The sequence below is a fragment of the Talpa europaea genome (assembly GCF_964194135.1).
Source record: "Talpa europaea genome assembly, chromosome: 16".
Classification (NCBI taxonomy): Eukaryota; Metazoa; Chordata; class Mammalia; order Eulipotyphla; family Talpidae; genus Talpa; species Talpa europaea.
In genome coordinates, this window is record NC_140084.1 from 14,446,839 (window position 1) to 14,473,034 (window position 26,196).

At 41.7% G+C, this 26,196-nt stretch overlaps 1 protein-coding gene across 3 annotated transcripts in view; it reads right to left on the bottom strand.

Moving 5' to 3' along the window:
• The window catches only part of ADAMTS18 (ADAM metallopeptidase with thrombospondin type 1 motif 18), a gene marked incomplete at both ends in the record, with an annotated part of 145,892 nt that overhangs the window by 59,057 nt on the left and 60,639 nt on the right, over window positions 1-26,196 (bottom strand). For 2 of the 3 annotated variants that reach the window (XM_084257233.1, XM_084257232.1), the window contains 7 exons: window positions 1,147-1,300; window positions 2,435-2,572; window positions 6,705-6,810; window positions 8,052-8,211; window positions 9,754-9,837; window positions 10,109-10,302; window positions 12,555-12,837. In XM_084257233.1, the coding sequence (XP_084113359.1) occupies window positions 1,147-1,300; window positions 2,435-2,572; window positions 6,705-6,810; window positions 8,052-8,211; window positions 9,754-9,837; window positions 10,109-10,302; window positions 12,555-12,837 (1,119 nt within the window). Of the gene's footprint in view, window positions 1-1,146; window positions 1,301-2,434; window positions 2,573-6,704; window positions 6,811-8,051; window positions 8,212-9,753; window positions 9,838-10,108; window positions 10,303-12,550; window positions 12,838-26,196 lie in introns of those variants that run through there. The other variant, XM_084257234.1, reaches the window with a different exon arrangement.

Genomic DNA, 26,196 nt, shown 5'->3' on the forward strand with positions numbered 1-26,196 from the left:
ATCCTGATGACAGGAGTTTAGTTGATGCTGATATTAACTAATGGAGAGAAGGAGCTGAATGCTGGTGTTGAGTGATATGCTGTGTTTAGATTCCACTGTTCAAAAGTTTTGTGAATTGGGAATAAATGCATACATTCTCTGGGCTCCGGGTAAAACATGGTGATAGTTCACAGTTCAAAGGGTGTTTGTGAAGACTGAAGAAAAATATAAGGAGTCTCTAAGTAGAATGCCTTATGGAGAGCAGAGGCTCACTTAGCCACTACTGGAGGTGATGGTGGGTGGTGAGAGAAGAGGGATGATGATGGTTGTGGTAGAGCCAGTAGTGTTGGTGATGTGGAGGTGATGGTGGAGGTGGTCCTGTTGATAAAGATGGTGGTTATGGTCATAAAGGGGGTAGTGGAGGTGGAGAAAAAGGAAGAGAAAAAGGAAGAGTAGGAACAGAGATGGAAAGAGATTCAATAAACCATTGGTTTCAAGATGCAGATACTTGGGATCTCCATGTTTCGCTTCGAACACTAGGACTACATGACTTTAAAACGATTCTGTTTTTTAATGATGGTGAGATACAGTGATTGACTATGATGCTGCCTCTTCTTTCCACACTCTGGACTTTTGCTTTTTCCCATCTATCTTTCTCACACTACTGAATGAAATATTTGATGCAAAATCTTACTGAGATCACTCAAGTTACACCTTGCATCACCACATTAAAAAGTTGGCTACTGGCAACAGTGCTCACATACTGTGAAAGGCATACATGGATGTATTTTGAGGTGATGGTGATTTTAAAAGTATGACATCAAAAGGGCATAAGAACTCAGCCATAACAAAAACATTGACAAGCACTAGTGAAAAGCTATTTGCGCCCAGATTTACTACTTGTGAGAATCTTTGTCTACAGAGGAGGAATTTTCTTGCAAAGATGCAGAGTCCAAAGTATTTTAACCTGGCCTGGCCCATGGGGGATAAAGCCTGAGAATTCATTGACAGCAAAATTGCCACTTAATTATCATGCCAAACAACTGACATTTAGAGATAACCCAGACACTGACCCTTGGCCTTCGCAAACCAAATGTTTATACTACTGTTAGGTATACAGACAACCACTGAATCTTAACGTAACTTTGAAATCACAAGCCAACATACCTTCACAAAACCAAGGCTGCATAACTTGGCTTTTGCTCCAAATTGCCACTTGCACTGGGTGTCCGCATCATAAATCTGTCCTGGTAGTTTGTCTGGATATTTATATCGTCCTGTTTGCTTGGGCTCGTCCACCAGACACCCAGCCTGAGGAGTGCTGTGGGGACAATATAGCCTTATTAATTCCTGTTTCTTCTGTGTTCTTCCCACTTCAAACAACTGACCCTTGAATGCATTCATCCCAAGGGAAATACAACATGACTAGAGAAATAAGCACATGCCTAGGGCCTCCCTGGTGGCACAGTAGTTAAGTGCTGGGCTAGGAAGCTGTTTGCAGCTTCTGCAGCACCAGTTTGATCCCCGGTCACCGTGAGGGTCCCACATGGCACACAGACCTCTCCTGCCGTGCCTGCTGCTCCCCTCAGCAGTGTACTTTGTCAATCTGCCTATTCTGCTCCCCGCTCTGGCTCTGGTGAATTCTCTCACCCTCCAGAGCTTCTGACTGTACCCAGTGCTTTTATAAATAATAAACAAATAAAACTTTTTTTAAAAAAAGAAATAAGCACATGCCTAAAATGAAAATGCCTATTTGTTAAAAAAGGGTGAGCCCTGTGCTGGCTAGAAGGATGGAACTGCCCCAGCCACAAAGCGTTTCCCATGGTCCCACAGGCATGGCCATTGATTTGGTAGGGTCTGCTAAGAGATGGGAAAGGTCACATATCTGAAAACTTTCCCTAAGGTCACATTCAACAATATTCAACAAATTAATTCCTGTATTAGCATTAGGTGGAGCACTTAAGGTACAACATCAACCTGTCTTCATGGAGTAGAAAGTCATGCAGATAACAGGGCAGAGGTGAAAGGTACTTTACCTCAAATAACCTTTACAGCCAAAATATGAATAAGGTTATTGAAAGAAATCAGGAGGAAGCAAGCTTTGGAGCGTAAGGTAGAATAATTTCCCTGCAGATACTTAATTGGACTGTGTAACAGGTTTGCAACTCAGTAGCTCCGTGGCTTTAATGCAACACAATTCACCAAATTCCTCAAATCTAGAATAATAAGATTGCTCTGAGGATGGAATAAGGCAATATGTGAAGAGTGTCTAGCACAGTGTTAGGTCTTAATTCCATTTTTCATCAACAACAACGACGTCCTCATCATCATTGGAATTTGTCAGTCTTTGTGTTCATTGAGGTGTCAAGAGATTTTTCCATTGTTTTCCCACCTATATAACCTGTTCTCCATCACCAATTTAAACAGGAATGTTTTTGGCTTGGCCCTATCTTACCTAAGGAATTTCTTGAGATACTGTCGACTGCAGGAAGACCATGAAAACACCCCGTTGTTCCCCATCAACGTGGGAGACATGATGTTGCCTTCAGCCTTTCGACAGGGGTTGCCTTCTCCATCATGAATCATGCCAAAGCTGAACCAAAATGAAGAGAATAAAAATGCCTTGTGTGAACCCAATTTCCAAATTATCACGAGAGGAAGAAAAAGATGCATTGAGAACCAATGAATCCAAGTGAGAGGTACTTATGGAAATTTTTAAGGTTTTAAATTTCTATTTATTTATGCATATAAGAACTGGGGTACAAGCCAGAGGTACAGGGGGTGAGAGGATTTACCAGAGACAAAGTGGGGAGAAGAACAGGCAGATTGACTAAAATACACTGCTGAGAGGAGCAGCGGGCAAGACAGGAGAGGTCTGCTGCATCACATGTGGGTTAGCTCCCTGGCCAGGGATCTAACTTGAGCTGCAGTGGCTGCTGATCGCTTCATAGTGCTGAGACTTAACCTGTTGCGCCACCAGGGAGGCCCTCAACTGGAAAATTTTTAAGAATTCTCAGAGTTTTGTAATATGTCTTGGCCTTCAGCTCAAGCCATGGGGTACCTGGTACATATTTTGGGTTATATAACTTTGGTCAAGATTTCTGAGTTAAAAGTGACGAGAGAGTTAAATTCTTTTATTTCAATTTGGGAAATTCTTTTCACCAATCATGGATGTGTGGTAAGGAAGTTCAGAGGGAGTGGGAGGGAGGTATAGAGAGAAGATGATTATTATAAGTTTTTATGAACTGTTCATTCATAACGCTAGTGTAACAGAAAAACCCTTTAATGAAGATCAATTTACTAGCTGAAATCATAAACTCTGATTATAATTTAACCCCCCCATAATCATGAACATTTTTAACAAGTAATGGTTGGACTCATCTACTGAAGGCATATAAAGGACTTCTTTTCGGTATATATTATATGAGAAAACTTTGATTTGTCCATTTTACCACAGAAGGTTCTAGCAATTATGGATTACAAATAATTCAAGCGGTTTACTGCTAGAAATCATGCATATCAATACCTAAATGATTCCTAAATCTCCTTAGAGAGGTAGAATAAATGTAACATTAATGTGTGTGACATGTATACTATGAGACACAGCTTACCTCAGGCTATATTAAAATGGTAGGGGGTGGCAGAATAAGCTTCTTTGATCATCTCTAAAAAATTCAGCATACGTGAGGGAGGGGGAATCCTATACATCCAACATACCAACAATAATGTAAGCCAATGTTACCTCAGTGAAAAAATTGAAAAAATAAAAATAAAAAGTCAGCACATGCAACTCTTTTGTGGGTTTTCTAGGAAGATAAGGCTGGGGAGACATCAATTTTAGTGTTAATTTCAATCATTCTTAACCTATGATTTGAAAGTGTAAAATTTGCCTCCAAAGGATATATTTTTATGAGGCAGCTATGATTCCTATGTAAATAAACATACTGTTATTTGTTAGTACAGCTATGCTTTGAAGGTAGGTTATACTAAATAAGTATGTCATAACTGTAGATACAATTCTGCTGAGGCCCATGTCTATAATCTAGTCAGTTTTCCAACATTCCTTCCAATTTATCAGGCAAGTAGTACTAGGATGGCTGTGTACTGAGCTCCTATAAGTGATCACCCCATATTTAGGTGTGACATATTCAAGCTGGTATTTACTGACCTCATTATATGATCAGGGAACACATTTTCTCAGAGCATCTTTGTTCTTCTTTGTAGCAAACCAGAGGAGGTGTGTTTGGGGACAACTTTCCAAATGTATTTGTGAAAGCCAATGTATTTGTGAAGGAAACTTATGCGTGAAGTATGAGAAGAATAAGAATCCCAGGAATGGGATTGGAGTCAGAGAGACTGAAGCCAGTAGGCAGAGAGGAAACAGTAATTATATCAATACTTCACTGGAGTTTTATGAAAATAGGAAAACCAAGTTTTTGAACTCAACTTCAAACTTTAAATTTTTTACTTTTTTGATTTAACAGTCATTTATAAGACAAAATGAATTTTCTTTAGCACACATCAAAAATCATATCAAAATCTCATGACTTGTCTCTTTCAAAATTTAAGTCTCGGGGCCTCCCCTGGTGGCGCAGGCAGCGCCGTGCTGTGAAGCTGTCTGCAGCCTCTGCAGTGCTGGTTCAATCCTAGCCGGCGGGCGAGGGTCCCACATGGCACGGCAGATCTCTCCTGTCTCTCCTGTCTCACCCGCTGCTCCCCTCAGCAGTGTATTTTATCAGTCTGCCTGTTCTATTCCCTGCTCTGTCTCTGATGAATCCTCACCCTCCCACGCATCTGGCCTGTACCCCGGTTCTTGTGCAAATGAATAAATAAATCTTTAAAAAAAAATTAAGTCTCTAAGGACATGTGACCCAGAACTTGAGTGTGTATCTCATTTATTATGTGTTCTTCCCCCTACTTCTGACTCTTCCGGACCCACCCCACCTGAAGTTTCTTTGTTTTTTTCTGACCTAAAATGTTGGATTTTGATGTTGGCTTCAACTCATAAGCAGTGATGTCTCAATTTTTAACGGTCAGTGTTTTGGAAATAGAGACCTGTCATTTCAAACTTCATACTGGTGAGACACATGTAGATGTATGTCTGGCATTCACAGGTATTTTAATTCCTGCTCTATGAAAAGGAACTCTGTGCCTAATGGGGATGTTTGCACCTCCACTCACAGTGAAACTGGTTCATTCATATCTTGCTAAGAGAGATATATGTATGTGTAAAATGCTTGGAAACTGTTGGGAAACAGTCATAGTCAAGGTCAAATTTCTGAAAGATAATACATGTAGTTCATAAGAGACATTAACACCAAAATATCAAAGTATAAATTAAATGGCTATGGAATAGATTATTCTGCTTTCATTTTTAACTCAGAAGTTGCATCCTTCAAAATGCAATATAAACGTTGAAAAACTCACACACATACTCCTAAACACAGAGTACTCCCCTGTAAAATTTGGGCCTCTCTGGTGGCATAGGGGTTTGTTTCAGTGCTATCAAGTTATCACCAGCCACTGCGGCATGAGTACGATTCCCAGCCAAGGAGCAAACCCACATGGCCCAGCAGACCTCTCCTATCTGGCCTGCTGCTCCCTTCAGCAGTGTATTTCAGTAGATCTGCCAGTTCTGCTCCCCACTCTGTCGCTGGTAAGTCCTATACCCCCCCATACTTCTAGCTTACACCCAATTCTTATATGCATAAATAAATAAAAATAAATAAAATAATGTGGTTATCCCAACGCAGATGCTATTGCTCAAATAATGTTGTTTATATATATATATATATTTATATTTCTTACATCATTTTTCATTTTTGCACAATGTATGCATTTTCATCTTGGTTATATTCCCCATACAATTGTACCCCCCTTATTTTGACCCCTATCCCTCCTCTCCCCACCCCCCCAAAATGTTTTGAGAAATCTCTGTAGAACTGTCTCCTTACCAAAATATATACTTGATAAAATGAATTCATTAGAGTGCTCATTCCTCATTTCTAATTCTATCTTCACAAAAAGTTTTACTAACTTCAATTAAAAGAATATTAAGTGAGGGCCTCCCCTGGTGGCACAGTGGTTGAGCGCTAGGTTGCGAGGCTGCCCGCAGCCTCTGCAGCGCCAGTTCGATCCCCGGCCACGGGCGAGGGTCGCACAAAAAAAAAAAAAAAAAAGAATATTAAGTAAATGCCAACAATACCCACTAAAAGAATATCTAGTATATGTATCAAAAGTTTTTAAATAGTTAGCATGCCATTGTATTCTGGGGAGTTACATTCTCAATGATTATTTCTTTAGTATAATGAACTAAAGATATCTTCACTGCAGCAAAACATTAAGAAAATAGGCAAATGCCTAAAACACAAGAGGATACATTAGATTATTGCTATTCATCTATGAACACAATGTAATACTGTGTGATATTAAAAAAAAAACTATAAAAATAGAAAATATATAAAAATAAAGTAAAATAAATAATAAAAAATTTAGAATATTTTTGCTCCAAGAGAGCAACATTTATGATGAATGGCCTTCATTGAATCCTTCTTATAGTTAGACACTATTCCAAGTTCCAACATAGGACTGATCCTTTTTACTCTACCTGCATCCTACTTCATAATAACTGACCATGATAATCATCAGACAAATGTCAATGAACCATCCAACCAGTTTTCAACCATCCAACTCAATAAAGCAATGAGTCCCAAGAGGTCACTTACTTGTGTCCTGACTCATGAGCAATGGTAAAGGCCAAGCCAAGTCCCGTATCCTCATTGATGGTACAACTCCTGTACTTACTGCACATCCCACTGATGGGGGCAAATCCTATGGCAAGAGCAACTTCAAATGTTAGTCCAAAAGGAACACACACAGAAACTTGATTAGTTCTTCCATCCTCAAAATGTTCTGTAAGGTTTTAATTTAATGGATTAATCCATTTAACTATCTGCAGGAAAATGCTGAAAGTATTTGTTCTCTGTCCTGACCATGTAGCTAGATGTAGTACGGAGTATTTTCTTGCTTTCTAAAGAAACTGTCATCAATGGATTCTCCTAACAACCCTACGAAGTCTGTAATTCCCATTTTATATAGAAGATAAAAGTCACAGGGCATTTCTATGTCCTAACTTTATCATATAGGTCAGAGCAACTGCTAAAATGATATGTAAGTCAATACAAAATGTGTCAAGGGAAAAACACATCCCGGTCTTTCTCTAAAGCAAAGAACATGGAAATGCTTGAACAATATGAGGAGAATCAGTTCATTTTTCTCCTTTTCACTGTAATGTGATAAATGCTCCTGCTCATCTATTTTATTCACTGAACAGCTTTAAAATCATCCCAGCTAGTCCTCAATTCTATTCTAAGTTTACATTATGTTGCTGACTATCTTTCTTCCAGTTTTGGGCCTTCTAAGACAATCAACAAGGCAATGCACTCAGTTATTACGAAACACATGCTGTGAACTGATTGTACCCACCTCATCATCATGAGATCAGGTGGGAACTCAATGTACAGGCACAGGTTATGGGTGCCACCATCATCACCACCACCTCCTCAACACTCCCACTCTGGGTCCTCATCAACTCATCATCCTATTCTATGCCATGGAATATGCCAGAAAATAGAAAATTGATGCGAATAATAAAGTCTTTATTCACTGTCTTGTACAAATATGAAAGAGCTGAGTCCTTTAAAGGTGAAGGAACATTCCAAAGGAGGCACTGTGACCTAGGGACACTGTGAAGTGCCAGGTAGACCAATTACCTTCTCTTCAGCCACCTGATTGTACAGGTTGTACAGGGAATAACCCACAGCTCATCTAGTGACCATTGTCCTCAACAATCATAAGTAGAGTTAATGAACAAAACCCAAAAAGCATAAAGTAAATTGGTTCCCTTTTTCACACTGAATTCTGTTCAAGAATGTATATTCACCAGAGGACACAATGAGGATATGCCACCATTTAATCATTATGTCTCTTTATTAAGGATCATCAGGGACATCCACCCAACAGGAAGTTTCCAGCTAATATGGGTGTACATGAAGCATTGGCTCATACTGTACCTAATGTGTCACATGGCTCATTCTTCCAGGAACAAATATCGAATCCTGTGAGTAAGATGGCATGGTCGTGCCTCTTGCCATTTTTTCCAATGAGAGCAGACTGCCACTGGCAAAAGCTGTTCAGAGACTGGTCTGCATGATGGTTGATCAATAATCCACCCTATAGGAAACCCACACAAATCAGAGAGTGAATATGTCACAGAGAGGAGAACATCGAGTCATTCCATTTGTACAGGAAAACACAGAACATTGAGTCATTCCGTTTGTATAGGCAAATACAGAACAATGAGTCATTCCGTTTGTACAGGCAAACACAGAAAATATCATGTTTCTAGGGAAAAGGCAGGTAGAAGAAAACATGTGAGCTAAGGTTGGAGATGACTGGTTAAAAAGAAAAGCTATTTTGGGTAAATGCTCACAATATTTAAAGCGATTATAGTTTCAGTCGTGTAGTTACGACCACTTATACCTTTACAACAGATAACCTGACATGCATTACAACACCTTTGTTATCTCATGTTGGTGCCATCTTTATGAACCTGTTACAACTTCCAGAACACCACTAATTAAAAAAAAATGGTAATAATGTTCAATGGTGTCTTCAACAGACTGGGAGGAAGGTAGTGATTGCAGATTCTTTATCCCAAGTCAAATTTCCCAGCAAAGGGTTTGGCACCTCATGGGTTATAATCAATCCATCAAAAGTTCACTGAGTGTATGAATAATTCAATAGTTACAAGATCCAAAAGGGTTAGATAGGGCCTACCCTTTAAAATGACCATTTTTTCAAAATGTTTGCTTTGAACTACTGACTTGACTTTGAGGGCTTTGAGATCAGATCTTTAGTTATCAGTGAATTAGGATGCCCCTGGCATCAGTGTCCTTGGGATAAGTATAAATGTAGCTGAAAACTATAGTGTCTCCTAGACTTGCTAAACTTCTAAGAATAATGTGACAAGTTGTTAACCTCTGTAACTCAACACACCTGGACAACCGGATTGAATTTTGTCTTACCGCTGACTCCCTGCTTTGTATATCATCAGGGTTATACATAGAAAGAAAAAGCCCCAAGGGGTTGATAAAAATGGTTTGCTTCTTTGGTAATTCCCATCTCACAGACAGTTTTAACATGAAAATAGGTACAAAGCAATGAGCACCATGCCATTTTTCACTTTATTTTATCGTCTGGTTTTATAATTTGCTTCATGCCTGTACCTTGCACCTCACTGTAATCAATTCAAAGGCAGTCAAATATTCCTTGCTTATTCTCAACAGAGCTTAAGTTGTTACCAGGGAGTAAGCAGGTCTATTGAAAGAATTTTCTGATAACTTATTTTAAGAATATTTTCAAAACATCCTTTTATATCTTCCTGCAATCACCCAGCATATCCAACTTGCAAAATCCAACTATCCCTTTAATCTATTATCAAAGGTACCTTACTTATATTTTTATATTAATGTAATATTCCTATTTTATATTTATTTATATATGCATACTTAATCATAATTTATGCATCATTGCATACATGCATAATTATGCTATACATATACACATGACATGTAGATTATAGATATTTATATATAATTATTTTGTGAGGTTTTATTACTTGAATAATAAAACAGGATAAATACAACAAGTTTTATTACTTGAATAATAAAACAGGCAGGATGAATGAAAGACTAAATGAAGTTTGCCACTTACAGGTTCTTGTTCCAGAAGAATGAGGCTCACCACGATGATGTTAATATCACTTCCAATGGTGCTGTCTTTAAATAGGCTGGAAACCTGTTGGGAAAATGGAAATAAACAAAAATTTTAAAATTCCAAAACTTGGGGGTTTGGGAGTGGGGATGGTCCCAACAGACATATTTACAAGTACACAGGCTTCAATTTTACCACATATGTAACCTATGAAGTAGTTCTTCAAAACACAGCACTTTTTTTCTTCAATAAATTTGAATAGATCCATGTGCTACTAAGCCTATCCCAAAGAATTCTAAGATTCCCAGCTATTTTGGAGAGCCAGAAGGGTGTGAGTGCTGACAAACGCCCTTACCATGTTCATGACAGTGAGGATGTACGTTGTGACATTCCCCTTGCCATGCTTGTCCACCATTTTCTTGTCTGCCACCACAAGGGTTTCCACGTTTAGGCCCTTTTGTGACTTTGCAGCTGATCTTCTAGGCCGCCCTGTGCTCCCGTATTCATCAAACCTTAGATAGGTGTCCCGTGTGGGAGGCTTGGGGGCATCTACAATGAGCACAAGAGCATTTGGAAGGGAGATCAGTAGTCAACATCTAAGAAAATAGTTCAGACATCTAAATAAGGGGAGAAAAAAATGACAGAACCACCTCTCACTGATCTACTGATAAGGGAAGCCACTGTGCCTGTCCTAGGGCTTTGCAACTAGTATGAAGTTGAGAAAGATTCATACAGTACAAGTTTGGATGGATGGATGGATGGATGGATGGATGGATGGATGGATGGATTCAACACCTCAGGAATTCTCTGAAGAGTAAAACAAAACAAGCTACAATGCTAATTGGTAAATCAGGTCAGGAAGAATCCATTTTGTTGGGTGAGTCATGAGCTTTTAAAGGCAGAAAATGTTCATTTATTTTTTGCTAAAAAACTGCATAAATAGACATTATTTGCATCTAAATTCATGACAACATTATCTATTACTTTCTAAATAAAATTAATCTCCTTTACAACATGGCTTAGACCCTATAGAATGTCTGATCAAAATAATCCTTAATGTTGCATATAATAAATGGTCGCTAAGAATTATTGACTTAGCTATGAGCGAAACAGCAGCATCATGGGTGATATAAAAACAATATGAAATACTTTATAATTGGAAAGATATGGGACCACCTTAACAGAAGGGATACTGGCCATAGCCTTTCAACTTGGAAGTGGTTGTTGGGCAAGGCATGCACTTTTTGGTTAATGGATAGCACTGGTCAAAGGTAAGCTGGGAAGGAAAGGGGCATTTGGAAAGCTCTGGACAGTAACTGTGTACTAACACGGGTACTACTAATACAGAAAAGGGGTTAAGTCGCAGCACTATGAAGCTATCCACAGCCACTGCAGCACCAGTTCAATCCCCGGCCAGGGAGGTGACACACGTGGCTCAGCAGACCTCTCCTGACTCGCCCACTGTTCCCCTCAGCGGGGTATTTCATTAGATCTGCCTGTTTTGTTCCCCGCTCTATCTCTGGTGAATCCTCTCACCCCCTACACCTCTGGCCTGATTCTGAGACTCACTTTGCTCATCAACGAAAAGAGCACTGCAGCCAATCATATTAACTTTGTTGCTTCCTGCCATATACATATCAATGCCACTGTGAATATCACTGCTGTCACTTATACCACTATTATTATAGATGCATCTATTATAGAACAGAGGTCATTCAGAGGGAATTTCACTCACCCCCAAAATTCAAAAATCAGTTAACATGGCAAAAGAGCTGTCTTCCCTTCTTGCTCCCAACCAACACCTTAGTGGCACCAGTTCCCCTTGACCTTCGGTGGAGCCATCACCTGTCACTCAGTCCAAGAAGCACTCACCTGCTATTCATGGCCACCCCACCTAAAAGGTGGCTGGTACCACTGGGGAATGAGTCTTAACATTTTATTTTTCATTAACTTAAAATTAAAAAGCAATACTTGATCCAGCAGATGCTTAGAAAAACATAACCTACATAGATCTGGGACAACTTGAATAGGTTAGTCTACTTTTTCAACTTTCAATTTTATGATACTGAAATACAGGTGAAGTATTTCTGAGGAGACCCTATCAGCTGAGCTGAGATTGTGCTTCCAGTGTAAAATAAATACTGACTTTCCAAAAGTTAACAGGAAGAGAAGAATCTAAAATACCTCATTGACAAATTGGTGGTCTTGATTACATGTTGAGAGATTTTGTGTACATTGGGTTAAATACTGTGTTAATAATAATTCACCTTTTTAAAAACAATTTCTACGGTGGCTATTAGAGAATGTGAGTTTACATGTGGGACCAGCATTAACATTTCTGCTGGACATTGCTGTTCTAGAAAAGGCAGAAAGTTTACCCGGGTCACCAGTGACACCCAAGGGTCTGACTGGGCTCCACTGCCACCTCTACTCAGGTGCCAATGTCCTCACTTCTGGGGGTGTCTTTCCTTCATGTCCTCAAAGGAACACCCATCTCCCCCAAGGGAGTCAACTCTGATTTTTTTTCAATGGAAACCTCAGGACACAGAGACCAAGATCTATTGGGACTAGTAAGTTAGAGATGCAAAAAGAGAAAAAAAAAATCAAAATCTTCCCTAATTTAACCTAGAAGAAGGGATCGCCTAGTTTTGCCTGGTAGATTGGTCCATCCCCAAGACTCATATCTGGGGGTGCCTAGGGTAGCCCCATCGTAACTAGCAAAGTCAGCACATCCACAGACACTCAGGAGAATCTGACGAGGGCCCACTGAGAACAGAACAAGAAAAGGTTTCCTTACATACATTTCTTGCGTCGTCCACAAAAATGCTGCTTGGGCAATCTTCGGTGGGGATGCTCTCCTTCTGGATTCCCAGGTGTGTGGGGAGTGGGTCTTGGGGGGTGAGCAGGATAATTCTGGCTGGAGCCTGGGTAGCCATGGCAACGCTGGACCTTCTCCTCAGCTGTCCTTTTGTAGAGAACATGAGGGTGATGGCCGGCAGGGGTGCTATAGTTGTGTTCCTGAGCCAGGAGCTGAGGTAACGGTGAGATGAGGAATTCATTTTTTCGTGTCCGTATTAGCCCTGACTAAAAAGCCAAACAAAAAGAAAACCTTAAATGCTTCTATGTCAGTGGCTTCCTGGGAGCAGGCTCAGGGCTAAATGCTTGACATGCATCATCTTATTGCATCTACATCACTGGAAGGTGCAACTATCCTTACTCCCATTTTACAGATGAGACAACAGAAGCTAATGTTGGTGCTCAGAGTTCCCTTAACTACTAATCTAAGCGCTGACCATGGCTTGTGTGACTTCAAGTCTGATCCAGGTGTCATCCTGCAGATGACCAGGACATAGTAGATACCATAGAAAACCTGGGACGAGGTGATGCACATAAAAACATTCACGTGCTCCTCAAGTTCACCAAGTAGGTAGCAAGACAAAGATATTCCATGCTGATTTCCTAAGTGAAAGCACCAATAAGGCCGGGCATTAGCATTCATCTCCAAGGAGGGGCCTGGGTTATCTGATGAAGAGAGAGGTCTGCTAACTCAAGAAGGCAGAGGGGGCCAGGGGAAGGCCATGGAATATAAATTCACTTCTCAATTCCATGGCCCAAAACCTGACCTTTGGATCAGCTGCAATCATGCCTGGCCTTTGTTTCACCATATCTGGTATTTTCCTTTCTCCGTGTCTGGTCCAGAATTTTCCTGACACTCAGGTCCTGCTACAGAAAGGGTGGTCTGTGGCTTGAGTCAGCATCTTTCATCTCACCTGGTAGTTTGTTAGAAATGCAGACTCAAGTCTCACCCCAGGCCAGCTGAATCAGAATTTGCATTTTACTAAGATTCTTGGGAGATTTGCATACCCATTATAGTTTGAGAGACACTGATACAGGGCTGGGATTCTTAAACTTTGCTGAGCAAACCTGGGTATCTTGCACGCACACACACAGTCACTCACTCCTAGGCAGAATCCCGTCCATCAGAAACAGAATCTCTGTCCTTGTGATGGAAGCATCAGATATTTTTTTTAAGATTTATTTATTATTCATACAAGCAGTGGGTACTGTCAGAAGTGCGGGAGGGTGAGAGAATTCACCAGAGCCAGAGCAGGGAACAGAACAGGCAGACTGACTAAATATACTGCTGAGGGGAGCAGCAGGCACGGCAGGAGAGGTCTGTCGCGCCATGTGGGACCCTCGCTGGTGGCCTGGGATCAAACCGGCACTGCAGAGGCTGCGGGCAGCTTCGCAGCCCAGCGCTCAACCGCTGCACCACCAGGGGAGGCCCAGCATCAGATATTTTTAAACAGCCATGGTTATTGCAATCTTGGGGAACCAGTGAGAGTTCAGGCCTCAACTCCTCCATATGCAAAGTGGGCAGAATTCTTCCTGCTCTGACTCCATACAAGGGGAGATAGAACAAGCACTGTGGAAGCTCTTTGTATACTCTGAATAACAGTCATTTACATGACTGAGGATGGCAAGTGCCAGAATCAATGCCAGGTAGCTAGGTAAATGTTATACTGGCTGGAGGACACCCAAACAGCAGTTGGCTCACTGGGAACACAGAACTATCCAAGGATGGTACAGAATGCTAAGGGTGTGTTGGGGTGGGGCAAGTGAGCATGGGTACACAGAGGACTTGGCACCTCACCTGACCTGTGTGTGGGTGGATGGGTAGCCTCAGAGGGCCTACCTCCATATTTTGACCCTATGTTAGGGTTCAGCTTCTCATTCCTTAAAGAAGTCCTGGCATGTGTGGTTTGGTTCTGCCTTTCTGTCTACTTCAAGAGGGGCTGCCTTTTATGAACAAAATGCTCTGAGAAACCCTCTTTGCTCTCTGGTCTGACCTCTTTGCTCTCTGTTTTGACCAGAGAGCAAAGCCATATGCATAGACTTGCAGTCTGTGACACAGCTATGCAAATCTGCTGGCTGAGGTTAAAACCAATCTTCTCAATCCCCACTACTGACCAGGGAGCTGAAAAGAGACTTAAACTATGGGTACCCAGGCTTCGCAGCTCCACAGTGCATTCTTTAGAAAGGAAAAGATTAAACCCTAGCATTGCCTTTCTCTGCACATAGATAATATTAACATATATTTAGGTCAAAACAACTTAAAACCAGAAGCGCCCCCTCGAAGAATAAGTGCATGTTCAATGTCAATGACTCACTGTTTCTATCTATATAAACTTAATTCCAATTTGTGACTGTTGGGACAGTTCCAACAGTCAAACTTTCAATTTGCCTGCATTTGAATCCTCACTCTGAAAATCTAATAAACACTTTGTCGAGCTATCGATACAACTTGTATTCCAGTTAACAGTTTTGAAAGACTGGCTGTAGCACTGACATGATATCTAGAGCCTGGACACAAAGACTGATGCTTGCCTTCATTTAGCAAACACACCCTGAGCACTTGATGCATAGCCCTGTCCTAAGCATTGGCATGTGCAAAGGAAGCACACAATATGATAATACACCAGTTCACATTGATGTCTGCAGGGAGACCATGGGAAAAGAAAATCCCCAGGCAAGAGAAAAAAACTGGATAAATAAAACTCTTTTCCCCCTAACAGTCCCAGCAGTCTAGTCCATCATTCATCCAGCCATATCTCAGAAGAGCTCACTCTTCCCTAGCCCAGCCCTGCCCCAGCCGGGTCCCCCTAGTGAGCATCTATCAGTTACCCATCCGTCTGCATCAAGCCCAATGCCATGCCAGTGCTGGTAAAGACTCTCATCTCTCATCTGGACACTTTGTATTTGGTCTCCCAAGTCCCCTGTTCTCTCCAATATGGTCTCCTGGCATCAGCCAGAGTCCTCGTGCAACATAAATCAATTCATTTCATGCACTCTGGTATGAAACTCAAATCTAAATCCCTTTTCCTGGTCCACAAATCCCTGCATAATCTGCTCCCTGTGGAGTCTGGCAGCTTTATCTGTTCCCTCCTTCACACCATTCCAAACAGGACATTTCTCTGCCTCTGTGCATCTACTAAGTTCTTTCAATTGATGGGGAGAATCTGCAACCCCAAAATATACCTAATATTTTAAGGATTATTTTTAAGAAATATAGTACACATAAGAAGCTCTGCAAAACTAGAAGCTGCCCTTTGGTAAGAGGCAATTAAGAGATTTATTTATTTATTTATTTATTTATTTAGAAACGTCTCTTTTTTTTTTTTTAATAAATTTTATTGTTATATTCCCCATACAATTGCAGCCCCCCCATTCTGACCCCAACCCTCCCCTCCCGCCCCCGCCCCCCTAAAAGTGTCTCTGGTTCATAGTTTTTTGTTGATTTTGATTTTCACTTTCTTATAGTTATTCATTTTCCTGGTCCCTTATTTAAGTTTTCTAGATTCCTGCTATGAGTGAGACCATCCGGTATTTTTCTTTTTCTTTCTGGCTTATTTCGCTGAGCATGATCCCTTCCAGCGCCATCCATGTTGCTGCAAATTGCATGAGTTTATCTTTTTTGAATGCTGAGTAATATTCCATGGTATATATGTACCACATCTTCTTGATCCAGTCATCTATTTTTGGGCATTTGGGTTGTTTCCAAAGCTTAGCTATTGTAAACAGTGCTGCTATAAACATAGGGGTGCAGGTGTTCTTTGGAATTGATGTTTCTGTGTCCTTTGGGTAAATACCTAGGAGTGGAATTGCTGGATCATATGGAAGCTCTATGTTTAGTAGGTCCAGAAATCTCCACACAGCTTTCCACAGTGGTTGGACCAGTTTGCACTCCCACCAACAGTGCAGAAGAGTTCCTTTTTCTCCACACCTTCGCCAACATTTGTTGTTGCTAGTTTTTTTAATATGTGCCATTCTCACTGGTGTAAGATGGTATCTCATGGTAGTTTTGATTTGCATTTCCCTGATGACAAGTGATGTTGAACATTTTTTCATATGCCTGTTGGCCATTTGCATTTCCTCTTCAGAGAAGTTTCTTTTTAGCTCTTCTGCCCATTTTTTGACTGGATTATTTTCTTTATTGTTGTTGAGTCTCATCAGCTCTTTGCAGATTTTTGTGATCAGTCCTTTATCATTAGTGTTGGGTGCAAAAATGTTCTCCCAGTTGGTGGGGTTTCTCTTTGTTTTTGTTATTGTCTCTTTTGCTGTGCAAAAGCTCTTTAATTTGATGTAGTCCCAGCTGTTTATCTTTGCCTTCACTATCACTGCTTTGGGTGATGTGTCTGTAAAGATGTCTTTGATGTGCAAATCACGTAGTGTTTCGCCTATATTTCCTTCTATATATTTTATGGTTTCAGGTCTTATGTCTAGTTCTTTAATCCATTTTGAGTTGATTTTTGTGTATGGTGTGAGGTAGTGGTCAAGCTTCATTCTTTTGCATGTAGCGACCCAGTTTTCCCAGCACCATTTATTGAACAAACTTTCTTTGCTCCAATGCATATTCTTTGCTCCTTTGTCAAAGATTAGTTGACCATAAATCTGTGGGTTTATTTCTGGATTTTCTATTCGATTCCATTGGTCTGTATGTCTGTTCTTGTTCCAATACCATGCAGTTTTGATGATTATGGCTTTGTAGTATAGTTTGAAGTCTGGGAGTGTGATGCCTCCATTCCCTTCTTTTTTTTTTCAGGAGAGCTTTGGCTATTCGGGGTTTTTTGTGATTCCAATTGAATTTCATCAATAATTGTTCTATTTCTTTGAAGAATGACATTGAAATTTTGATTGGAATAGCATTGAATCTGTATATTGCTTTTGGAAGGATGGCCATTTTAATAATGTTTATTCTTCCAATCCATGAGCAGGGGATGTCTCTCCATTTCTTTGTGTCTTCTTCTATTTCTTTTAACAGTGTTTTATAGTTTTCTTTGTATAGGTCCTTTACCTCTTTTGTTAGATTTATTCCCAAATATTTGATTTTTTTTGTTTCAATAACAAAAGGGATGGTTTTTTTGATTTCTTCTTCTTCAGATTTATTGTTTGTGTATAGGAAGGCTACTGACTTTTGTGTGTTGATTTTGTATCCTGCCACTTTACTGAACTGATTGATGAGTTGAATTAGCTTTTCTGTGGAGTTTTTGGGGTTCTCTATGTATAATATCATATCGTCTGCAAATAGTGATAGTTTGACTTCTTCTTTTCCTATTTGGATTCCTTGGATGTCTTTCTCTTGTCTTATTGCCCTGGCTAGGACTTCCAGTATTATATTGAAAAGCAGTGGTGAGAGTGGACATCCTTGTCTTGTTCCAGATCTTAATGGAATTGCTTTCAGCTTTTCACCATTGAGAATGATACTGGCTGTTGGCTTGTCATAGATGGCCTTTATGATGTTGAGGTATGTTCCTTGTATCCCAAGAATTTCAAGGGCTTTTATCATGAATGGGTGTTGCACTTTGTCGAAAGCTTTCTCAGCATCTATTGATATTATCATATGGTTTTTATATTTCTTTTTGTTGATGTGTTGGATAACGTTGATTGATTTTCGGATGTTAAACCATCCTTGTGTCCCTGGAATGAATCCTACTTGGTCGTGGTGAATTATCTTATGGATACATTGTTGGATTCTGATAGCTAAAATTTTATTGAGGATTTTTGCATCAGTGTTCATTAGGGAGATTGGCCTGTAGTTTTCCTTTTTTGTGTTGTCCTTGTTCGGTTTTGGTATTAGTGTAATGTTGGCTTCATAAAACGTGTTTGGTATTGTCCCTTCCTTCTCAATTTTTTGGAAGAGTTTGTGAAGGATTGGCACTAATTCGTCTCTGAATGTTTGGTAGAATTTATTTGTAAATCCATCAGGTCCTGGGCTTTTGTTTTTGGGGAGGTTTTTGATTACCATTTCAATTTCGCTAATTGTAATTGGTCTGTTTAGGTGTTCTATTTCTTCTTTATCTAGCTTTGGGTGATTGTAGAGTTGTAGGAATTTGTCCATCTCCTCTAGATTGTTAAACTTGTTTCCATATAACTGTTCATAGTAGTTACTGATTATTCTTTTGATTTCTGCTGTGTGCGTTGTGATTTCTCCTCTTTCATTGATGATCCTGTTTATTTGTGCTTTCTTCCTTTTTTCCTTTGTGAGCCTGGCTAGGGGTTTGTCTATTTTATTGATTTTTTCAAAGAACCAGCTCTTGGTTTCATTGATCTTTTGGATTGTTTTTTTAGTTTCAATTTCATTTATTTCTGCTTTGGTTTTTATTATTTCTTTTCTTCTACTGGTTTTGGGGTTTTTTGTTGTTCTTTTTCTAGATCTTTGAGCTTCGAGATTAGGTTGTTTCTTTGCGTTCTTTCTTGTTTCTTGATGTGAGCTTCTATTGCTATATATTTTCCTCTTATTACTGCTTTTGCTGCATCCAATACATTTAGGATATTGGTGTCCTCCTTGTCGTTCAATTCAAAAAATTTTTTAAGTTCTTCTTTGATCTCCTCATTAGTCCAATGGTCTTCCAGTAGTTTGGTTTTTAATCTCCATGAGGTAGGAAAGTTCCTTGCCTTCTTTTTATGGTTTCTTTCTAGTTTGATGCCTTCATGGTCAGAAAAGATGGTTGATATGATTTCAATCTTGGTGTATCTGTTGATGTTTGTCTTGTGCCCCAGTATGTGATCGATCCTGGAGAATGATCCGTGTGCGCTTGAGAAAAATGTGTACTCCGTTTTTTTGGGGTTTAGTGTTCTATAGATGTCTGTTAAGCCCAATTGCTCTAGGTCCTTATTTAGAGCTTTGGTTTCTTTACTTATTTTTTGTCTTGTTGATCTATCCATTGTTGATAGTGGTGTGTTGAAGTCTCCCACTACGTATGTGTTTTCTCTGATTTCTGTTTTCAGAGCGGACAACAGTTGCCTGATATATTTTGGTGCTCCTTCGTTTGGTGAGTATATGTTAATGAGTGTTATTTCTTCTTGAAGTATTGTCCCCTTGATCATAATGTAGTGACCATTGGGGTCTCTTTTTATCTTTTTGAGTTTGAAATCTGTTTTATCTGATATAAGTATAGCTGTTCCTGCTTTCTTTTTTGGTCCATTTGCTTGTAGGATTGTTTTCCATCCTTTAACTTTGAGCCTATTTTTATCTTTTGTAGCTAAATGTGTTTCCTGGAGACAGCAAAAGGTTGGGTTTTGTTTCTTAATCCAGGCTGCAACTCTGTGTCTTTTTATTGAAAAGTTTAGTCCATTTACATTTAGAGTTAATATTGATATGTTAACATCTGTATTTGCCATTGTGTTTGTCTTTCCTTTGATTTTATTTATTTATTCTTTTAATAACTTTTTTTTTTTTTTGGCCTTCTTTCATTGTTATTCGTCCCTCTGAGGTTCTGGCTTTAGGACTCCTTGTAGTATTTTTTGGAGTGGGGGTTTAGTTGCAATGAAATTCCGGAGTTTCTGTTTGTCTGGGAAGGTCCATATTCTTTCTTCAAAGAGGAAGGAGAGCTTTGCGGGATAGAGTATTCTTGGTTGGCATCTGTTTTCTTGGAGTCTGTTGACTATGTCCCTCCACTCTCTCCTTGCCCGTAGTGTTTCTTCGGAGAAGTCTGATGTCAGCATGATTGGTTTTCCTTTGAATGTTATCTGTTTCTTCCCTCTTGCCAGCTTCATTATTTTTTCCTTGTCCTGGATTCTTGGGAGCTTTACTATTATGTGTCTTGCTGTATTTTTCCTTTCGTCGTGGAAGTTTGGTGTTCTTCTTGCTTCTTGTATATCAATTTTCAGCTCCTTCTTCACATTTGGGAAGTTCTCTTCAATTATCTCTTTGAATATTTTCTCTGTTCCTACATCTCTCTCCTCTCCTTCTGGTATTCCTATAACTCTTATATTTCCTTTCCTCATGGAGTCAGATAGTTCCCGAAGTCTTTCTTCGTTCTTTTTCCTTCGTACTTCTCTTTCCTTTTCTGTTTTGGTTCTTTTTATTTCTGTGTCTTCAAGATTACTTATTCGTTCTTCCATTTCATCTATTCTGCTTTCATTGCTTTTCCCAGAATTCTTTAGTTCTTCCATTAATTCTTTGATCTCCTGCATTTCTTTTACTTCCCACTTTAGGGACTCAATTTCTTTCTTCTGACCATTGTTTTCCCTCTCTAGGGACTCAATTGCATTCTTCTGATCGTTGATTATTTTTCCCTTATCATTGTTTTCCTTTATGACTTCTGTCAGTTTTTTAATCACGGCAATTTTAAATTCTCTTTCTGGAAGGCTCAGAAATTCTTCCAAGTTATTGTCGTTGCAATCTGGGGGCTGGTTTGCTTTTTGTGGTGTGCTTTTTCTCTGGAGAGTTGCTAGGTTGCGTGTGGTTCTTCTCCTCCCTACTGTCTGTTTTCTAATTTGCCATATGCGTTGGGACACTGTGTTGATGGGACTGGCCGGCATCTTGGGTGGGCTTCTCTGTTCCCCTCTGGTTCCTCCAGGAGTCATCTGTCAGTTTCAAGCAGTCTTTACTGGAGAAAGGTCCCTGTTCTAAAATGTCGATGTGGGGACACACTCCCCTGTGCGCCTGGTCTGCCCCGGCGGTGGGTTCCTGCTCCCCCTCTGGGCTTGGACTGCAGGCCAGAGGGGGTCTGGCGTGGGCGAACTTCCCCCGCTCACCTCTGGCTCCTGAGGAAGCCTTCTGCAGGTAGTCTTTACTGAAGAAATGTCCCTGTTCTAAAATGGTGATGTGGGACACACTCCCTGCGCGTCTGGTCTCAGGCATACTCTTCTGCGCGCCTGGTCTGCCCCGGCTGTGGGTGCTTGCTCTCCCTGTGGGCTCAGACTACTTGTTCGGAAGGGGCCCGGTGTGGGCTAACTCCCCAGCTGGCCACTAGCTCCTTCAGGAGCCTCTGCTGGCTTCAAGTCGCTAGGTGGCGCCAGAGATCTCTCCTAGAGCCCTTGGGGAGCTGATTTTCCACCCCGTGGGACAGGGAGCAGAGCGGGGATGGTAGGGTACACCTCAATGGCTTTGGGGTGCTGTGTCTGCCTTGTGCCCCACCGTTGTGGGGAACCCACGCCCCTAATTTCGTGCCCCGGGTCTCAGTTCCAAAGCCCTCAGTTCCAGGACGCGGGCTGTAGCCCAGATCAGTGGCGCGGGAATGGCGCCTTTTGAATCCCGCTTCCCTGCCTGGGCGCCTTGTTCCTGCTCACTCAGGGAGGGCCTCTGCGCGTCTCCCCGCAAGCCTAGGTAGCAGGCGCGGGGACCTGGGCAGCTGCGATCCGATTCGGATCAGCGCGCCGCTTTCTGTGCAAGCTTACCGGGCGGCAGGGGCTGTGTGCTGGTGCTGGTCTCCTCCTGGGGGGCGGGGCTCTCTTTAATGGCGCCTGGAGCTCACCTCCGCGGCGGATCCTGCAGGGTTCTCCACAGCTCCCGTTCACGGGGTGTGGTGGCTAAAATAGTTCCTTTCCACTCACAGTCCCACTTGCTGCGTCCGTTTTTCTTGTTGGCCGTTTTGGTTTGTTGTTTCCCTCCTCTCTGCCGGTCGGAGAGTGCCGACTTTGTGGGCGGGGGAGGGGAGCAGGGTTCTGCGCTTCCCTCCCTTCTGGTCCTCTTTTATGGCAACTTTCTTCTTCGGGCAGTTTGCTGGAGTCCTCTGTTTATCTTCCGTGTCCCAGTTCTCACTGGGACCTGCCGCTTTTCCTCCCTATTAATTTTTTTTAATGGAGATCTTACTCGCAGCGTCTCCTCGCAGCCATGTTGCTCCGCCCTCCCCGACAATTAAGAGATTTAAAAGGGAAATCTCCACCTGTGAAGAAACTCCCTCTCTGTATAGCAAGTCCTCATTTAACATCGTTGATATACTTTCTTGGAAACTGTGACTTTAAGCAAAACAACTATCGGGAAACCGATTTGGCCACAGGCTAAATGATATAAACATGAGTCAAGTTCTTACGGCATATTTCTGGTCACAAAAACACTTCAAGCATTTCAAATGTTAAACCATCATTTGTTCTCGTTCATTCATTCATTCATTCATTTTCCAACCTGCTTATTTCAGTTTAGGGTCCTGGGTGAGTGGAGCTCCTCCTGGCAGTTCAGAGTGCAAAATAGGACCGAATGTGGACGGATACTCTTTCTTCACAGGGTATATCAGTTCCCAGCAACCCTCCCTTTGGTGGTGATGGACATTATGGGATTTGTAGTCCTTCGTGTCCTGGATCTCTTCGGTCTGGGCTGGGGGTGGGGTCCATAAAACCTGCATTTGTGGATTTCGTTCAGGACATCCTTTTCTCCCAAAGAATGACTAAATCACTAGCAACTCTTATCAATGGAGAAGGTAGAGATTTTAAATCCACACAACAACCTTACCCTCAGTTACTGTGCTTTGCCTGATCAATTCCCATAACTTACTCCCCCACTCCAATCTTATTTTATCTTTAGCTGGAAAAGGTATTTAAGGCGGAGGTTTGGATCATTTCAAAGAATTATTCAGTATCCCTGGGTACATCCCAGGTGTGCAGGGCATACATGTTATTAAATGTTTGTTCAATTTTCTCCAGCTAATATCTTTTATTACAAGGGAGTCTTAGCCAAGAACCCAGAGGGATAGAGGGAAAATTATTTTTCTTCTCCTACGTGCTCTTGACTGAGTTTGCACACACTCTCTCTTTCATCTACAGTCTTCTGCAGACTTGTGTGGTTTCTTAGAGCTCAGTGCCTAGTTCTCAGCTTCAATGGCATTGCCTCAGAGAAGCTGTGCTCTTGCCCTGTTAGAACTACCCTCCCCCATTTTAAATGATCTCAGGCCACAGTTTATTTGCTGCATGTCTACCTTCAACGATAAAAACAAACAAAATGTGGCCTCTCCACAACCTCCAACATACAATTTTAATGTACACTCTGACAGGAAGAGACTCATTGGCACCCCGGTGTGCTCCTCATAGTATCCACCAAGAAATGTTTATGAGTCCATAAACACTTGTTGAATAAGTGAGTCTCGGAGTGCAGAGGATGCTAAGGGGTTGCCAGAGAGTCACAGGGCAAGCAGATAGCTTCTAGGGTCAGAACAGAACAGGCAGAAGCCTTGGGAGGAATAAGGAAGGCTCCAGAAATAAGGGCAACAGATTCCAAAGGGGCAACCCCTACTCCCCCTGTTAGGGGGAAAAGGATGTCCCAAAGCTATTTCCATATAGGCTTTGTGGACTCCACCCCCACCCCAGGTCAAAGCCAAAGACACTGGGAACTCCAAATCCCATCACCACCAAAGGGAAGGTGGCTGGGACCTGAGGGTGGGGTTAAGCAGCCAGGTGGATACAAAAGGCAGACACGTGGGCTTTGGGGGACACCATTTTGGGCTCTCCACCAGCTCGCAGCGTCCGGCCAGCTCTGAGAGTGACTTTGGGTTTCCAGGTCGTCGGATCTGGTAGGACGCATTAAAGACTTTATTTCCCTATTTTCTCCCTGAGTTGTACATTTTCCTTATTTCCTTTTCCCTTGTAAATAAACCTTTTATTAACCTTTTGTGTGTGTCTGTAGTGGAGTATTCATAAGTCCCTTTAAAGCGCGCGGGTGAGGACCCACAGCCAGGAACCCGTTTAATATCGGGGTTCCTCTATAACACCCCCACTAGGGGCAAAAAGGACACCTAAAGAAAAAGGACTCTCTGATAAGAGCTGAAGTTCAAGATTCAATTCTGGGCACAGAGAAATTAAGACAGAGCAAGTGAGACCAGAAGAACTAGCCAATCACAAAGAGACTGGCGGGGCTTTAGAAAAACTAGGGAAAGAAGGTCTATACTCCCTGAGGCAAGGCTCCAAAGTGTCTTGGCCTGTCCACCATCCTGGGAGTCCCACTTTGTTTCTGTTCCTTTTCTCCTTAATAAATTTTTCCTTATATCTATTTCTCTAAACAAATCTGCTTCTTGATTCACTTGCTTCCTTAAATGTCAGCGAAGTTCCTGCTGCGGTTTAGACACCAGCCCGTGGTGGTTGAGGGGCCGGGACTCGGCGCTGTCACCACAGCCTGGGATCCACTCCTAGCTGGGGAACTAGACCAGAAAACCTAAAATTATGATAACACCAGCATCCCCGTCTCTTTTCAGTAGGGGAGGGGTGGAAACCAGAACTGGGAAGTAATATGATGAATTAATAAAAACCATTGTGAAAATTATTACATAGACACCCCATTTAAATGAGATTGGGAGACGAGACGAGAGTGTCCACAGACATGCAGTCAACAAACGCTAGGACACAACATGCTTTGCATCTCCAGTGGGGTGGGATGATGTTGCTTCTCCACCCCAGTGGAAGGAAGAGGGAGGGAGCTTCATCCACGACCCCCCACTAAGGATATAAAAGGGGGTGCTGCCTTCTGGTCATGGAAAGTGTCTCACAGTGAGCATGCACTTACCAAATGCCTTTTTTGTTTAAAGATTTATTTATACAAGAACCAGGGCATAGGCCAGATGTGCGGGAGGGTGAGGGGATTCACCAGAGACAGAGTGGGGAACAGAGCAGGCAGACAGACCAACATACCCTGTTGAGGGGAGCAGCAGGAGAGGTCTGCTGCGCCATGTGGGATTCTCGCGGGCCGGCTGGCATCAAACTCATGCTGCAGAGGCTGCAGACAGCTTCACAGCACAGTGCTCAACCACCTGCGCCACCAGGGAGGCCTCCAAATGCCTTTTTGTGGTTTCCAAATAAACTCACTTTGTTGGTAGAATAACTGATGACTTTTTTTAAATTAATTAATTAATTATTTATTTATACAAGCACTGGGTACAGGCAGAAGCGCGGGAGGGTAAGAGAATTCACCAGAGCCAGAGCAGGGAGCAGAGCAGGCAGAAGGACAGAAGTACACTGCTGAGGGGAGCAGTGGGCGGCAGGAGAGGTCTGCAAGCCATGTGGGACCCTCCTCCAGTGGCCGGGGAGCAGCCGGGGATCGAACCGGTGTTGCAGAGGCTGCGGGCAGCTTAGCACCCAGTGCTCAACCATGTGCCACCAGGGAGGCCCTAACTGATGACTTTTTCTTTGAGGTTAACACCATGAACTCTTCCTATACTCCTAAAGCACTCCTAAAGCACTGATAAGCAGTGCCTTATCAAAATTCTGAAACTACTCTTAACTGAAATTAAGTCCCAATTCCAGTGACAAAAGAGTTTCTTAGCTAAACACACAGTGGGAGTTTGAACCCAGGAAACAGTCCGAAAGATTTTATCCTGTGAATTGATCTAATAAACACAAGTTTGAATTTAGTTTATATAAGTAGGAACAATGAGGTGTAGTCTTTAAGAATATAATTATGCTTGATAGGAGGGACTTCTAATTCTAAGTTGTCAGGACCTTAATGTATGCTGATGCCAGAGGAAGGGAAGACAGGATTTAATCTCTTCCTTTCAAAAGAAAATCCTGCAGAGAGATGCAAAGGCTGGGTACTAATTGTTAAATCTTTTATCTGCTCCTTGGTCTTTAATGGTTGCGAAAAGACTGGATTTACCTTCAGGCAGCAGATTTCTGCATAAGTGACAGGATGGAGCCTGTGAAATCACTTTGCTCTCTTGCCTGCTAGCAGAGTGGGGT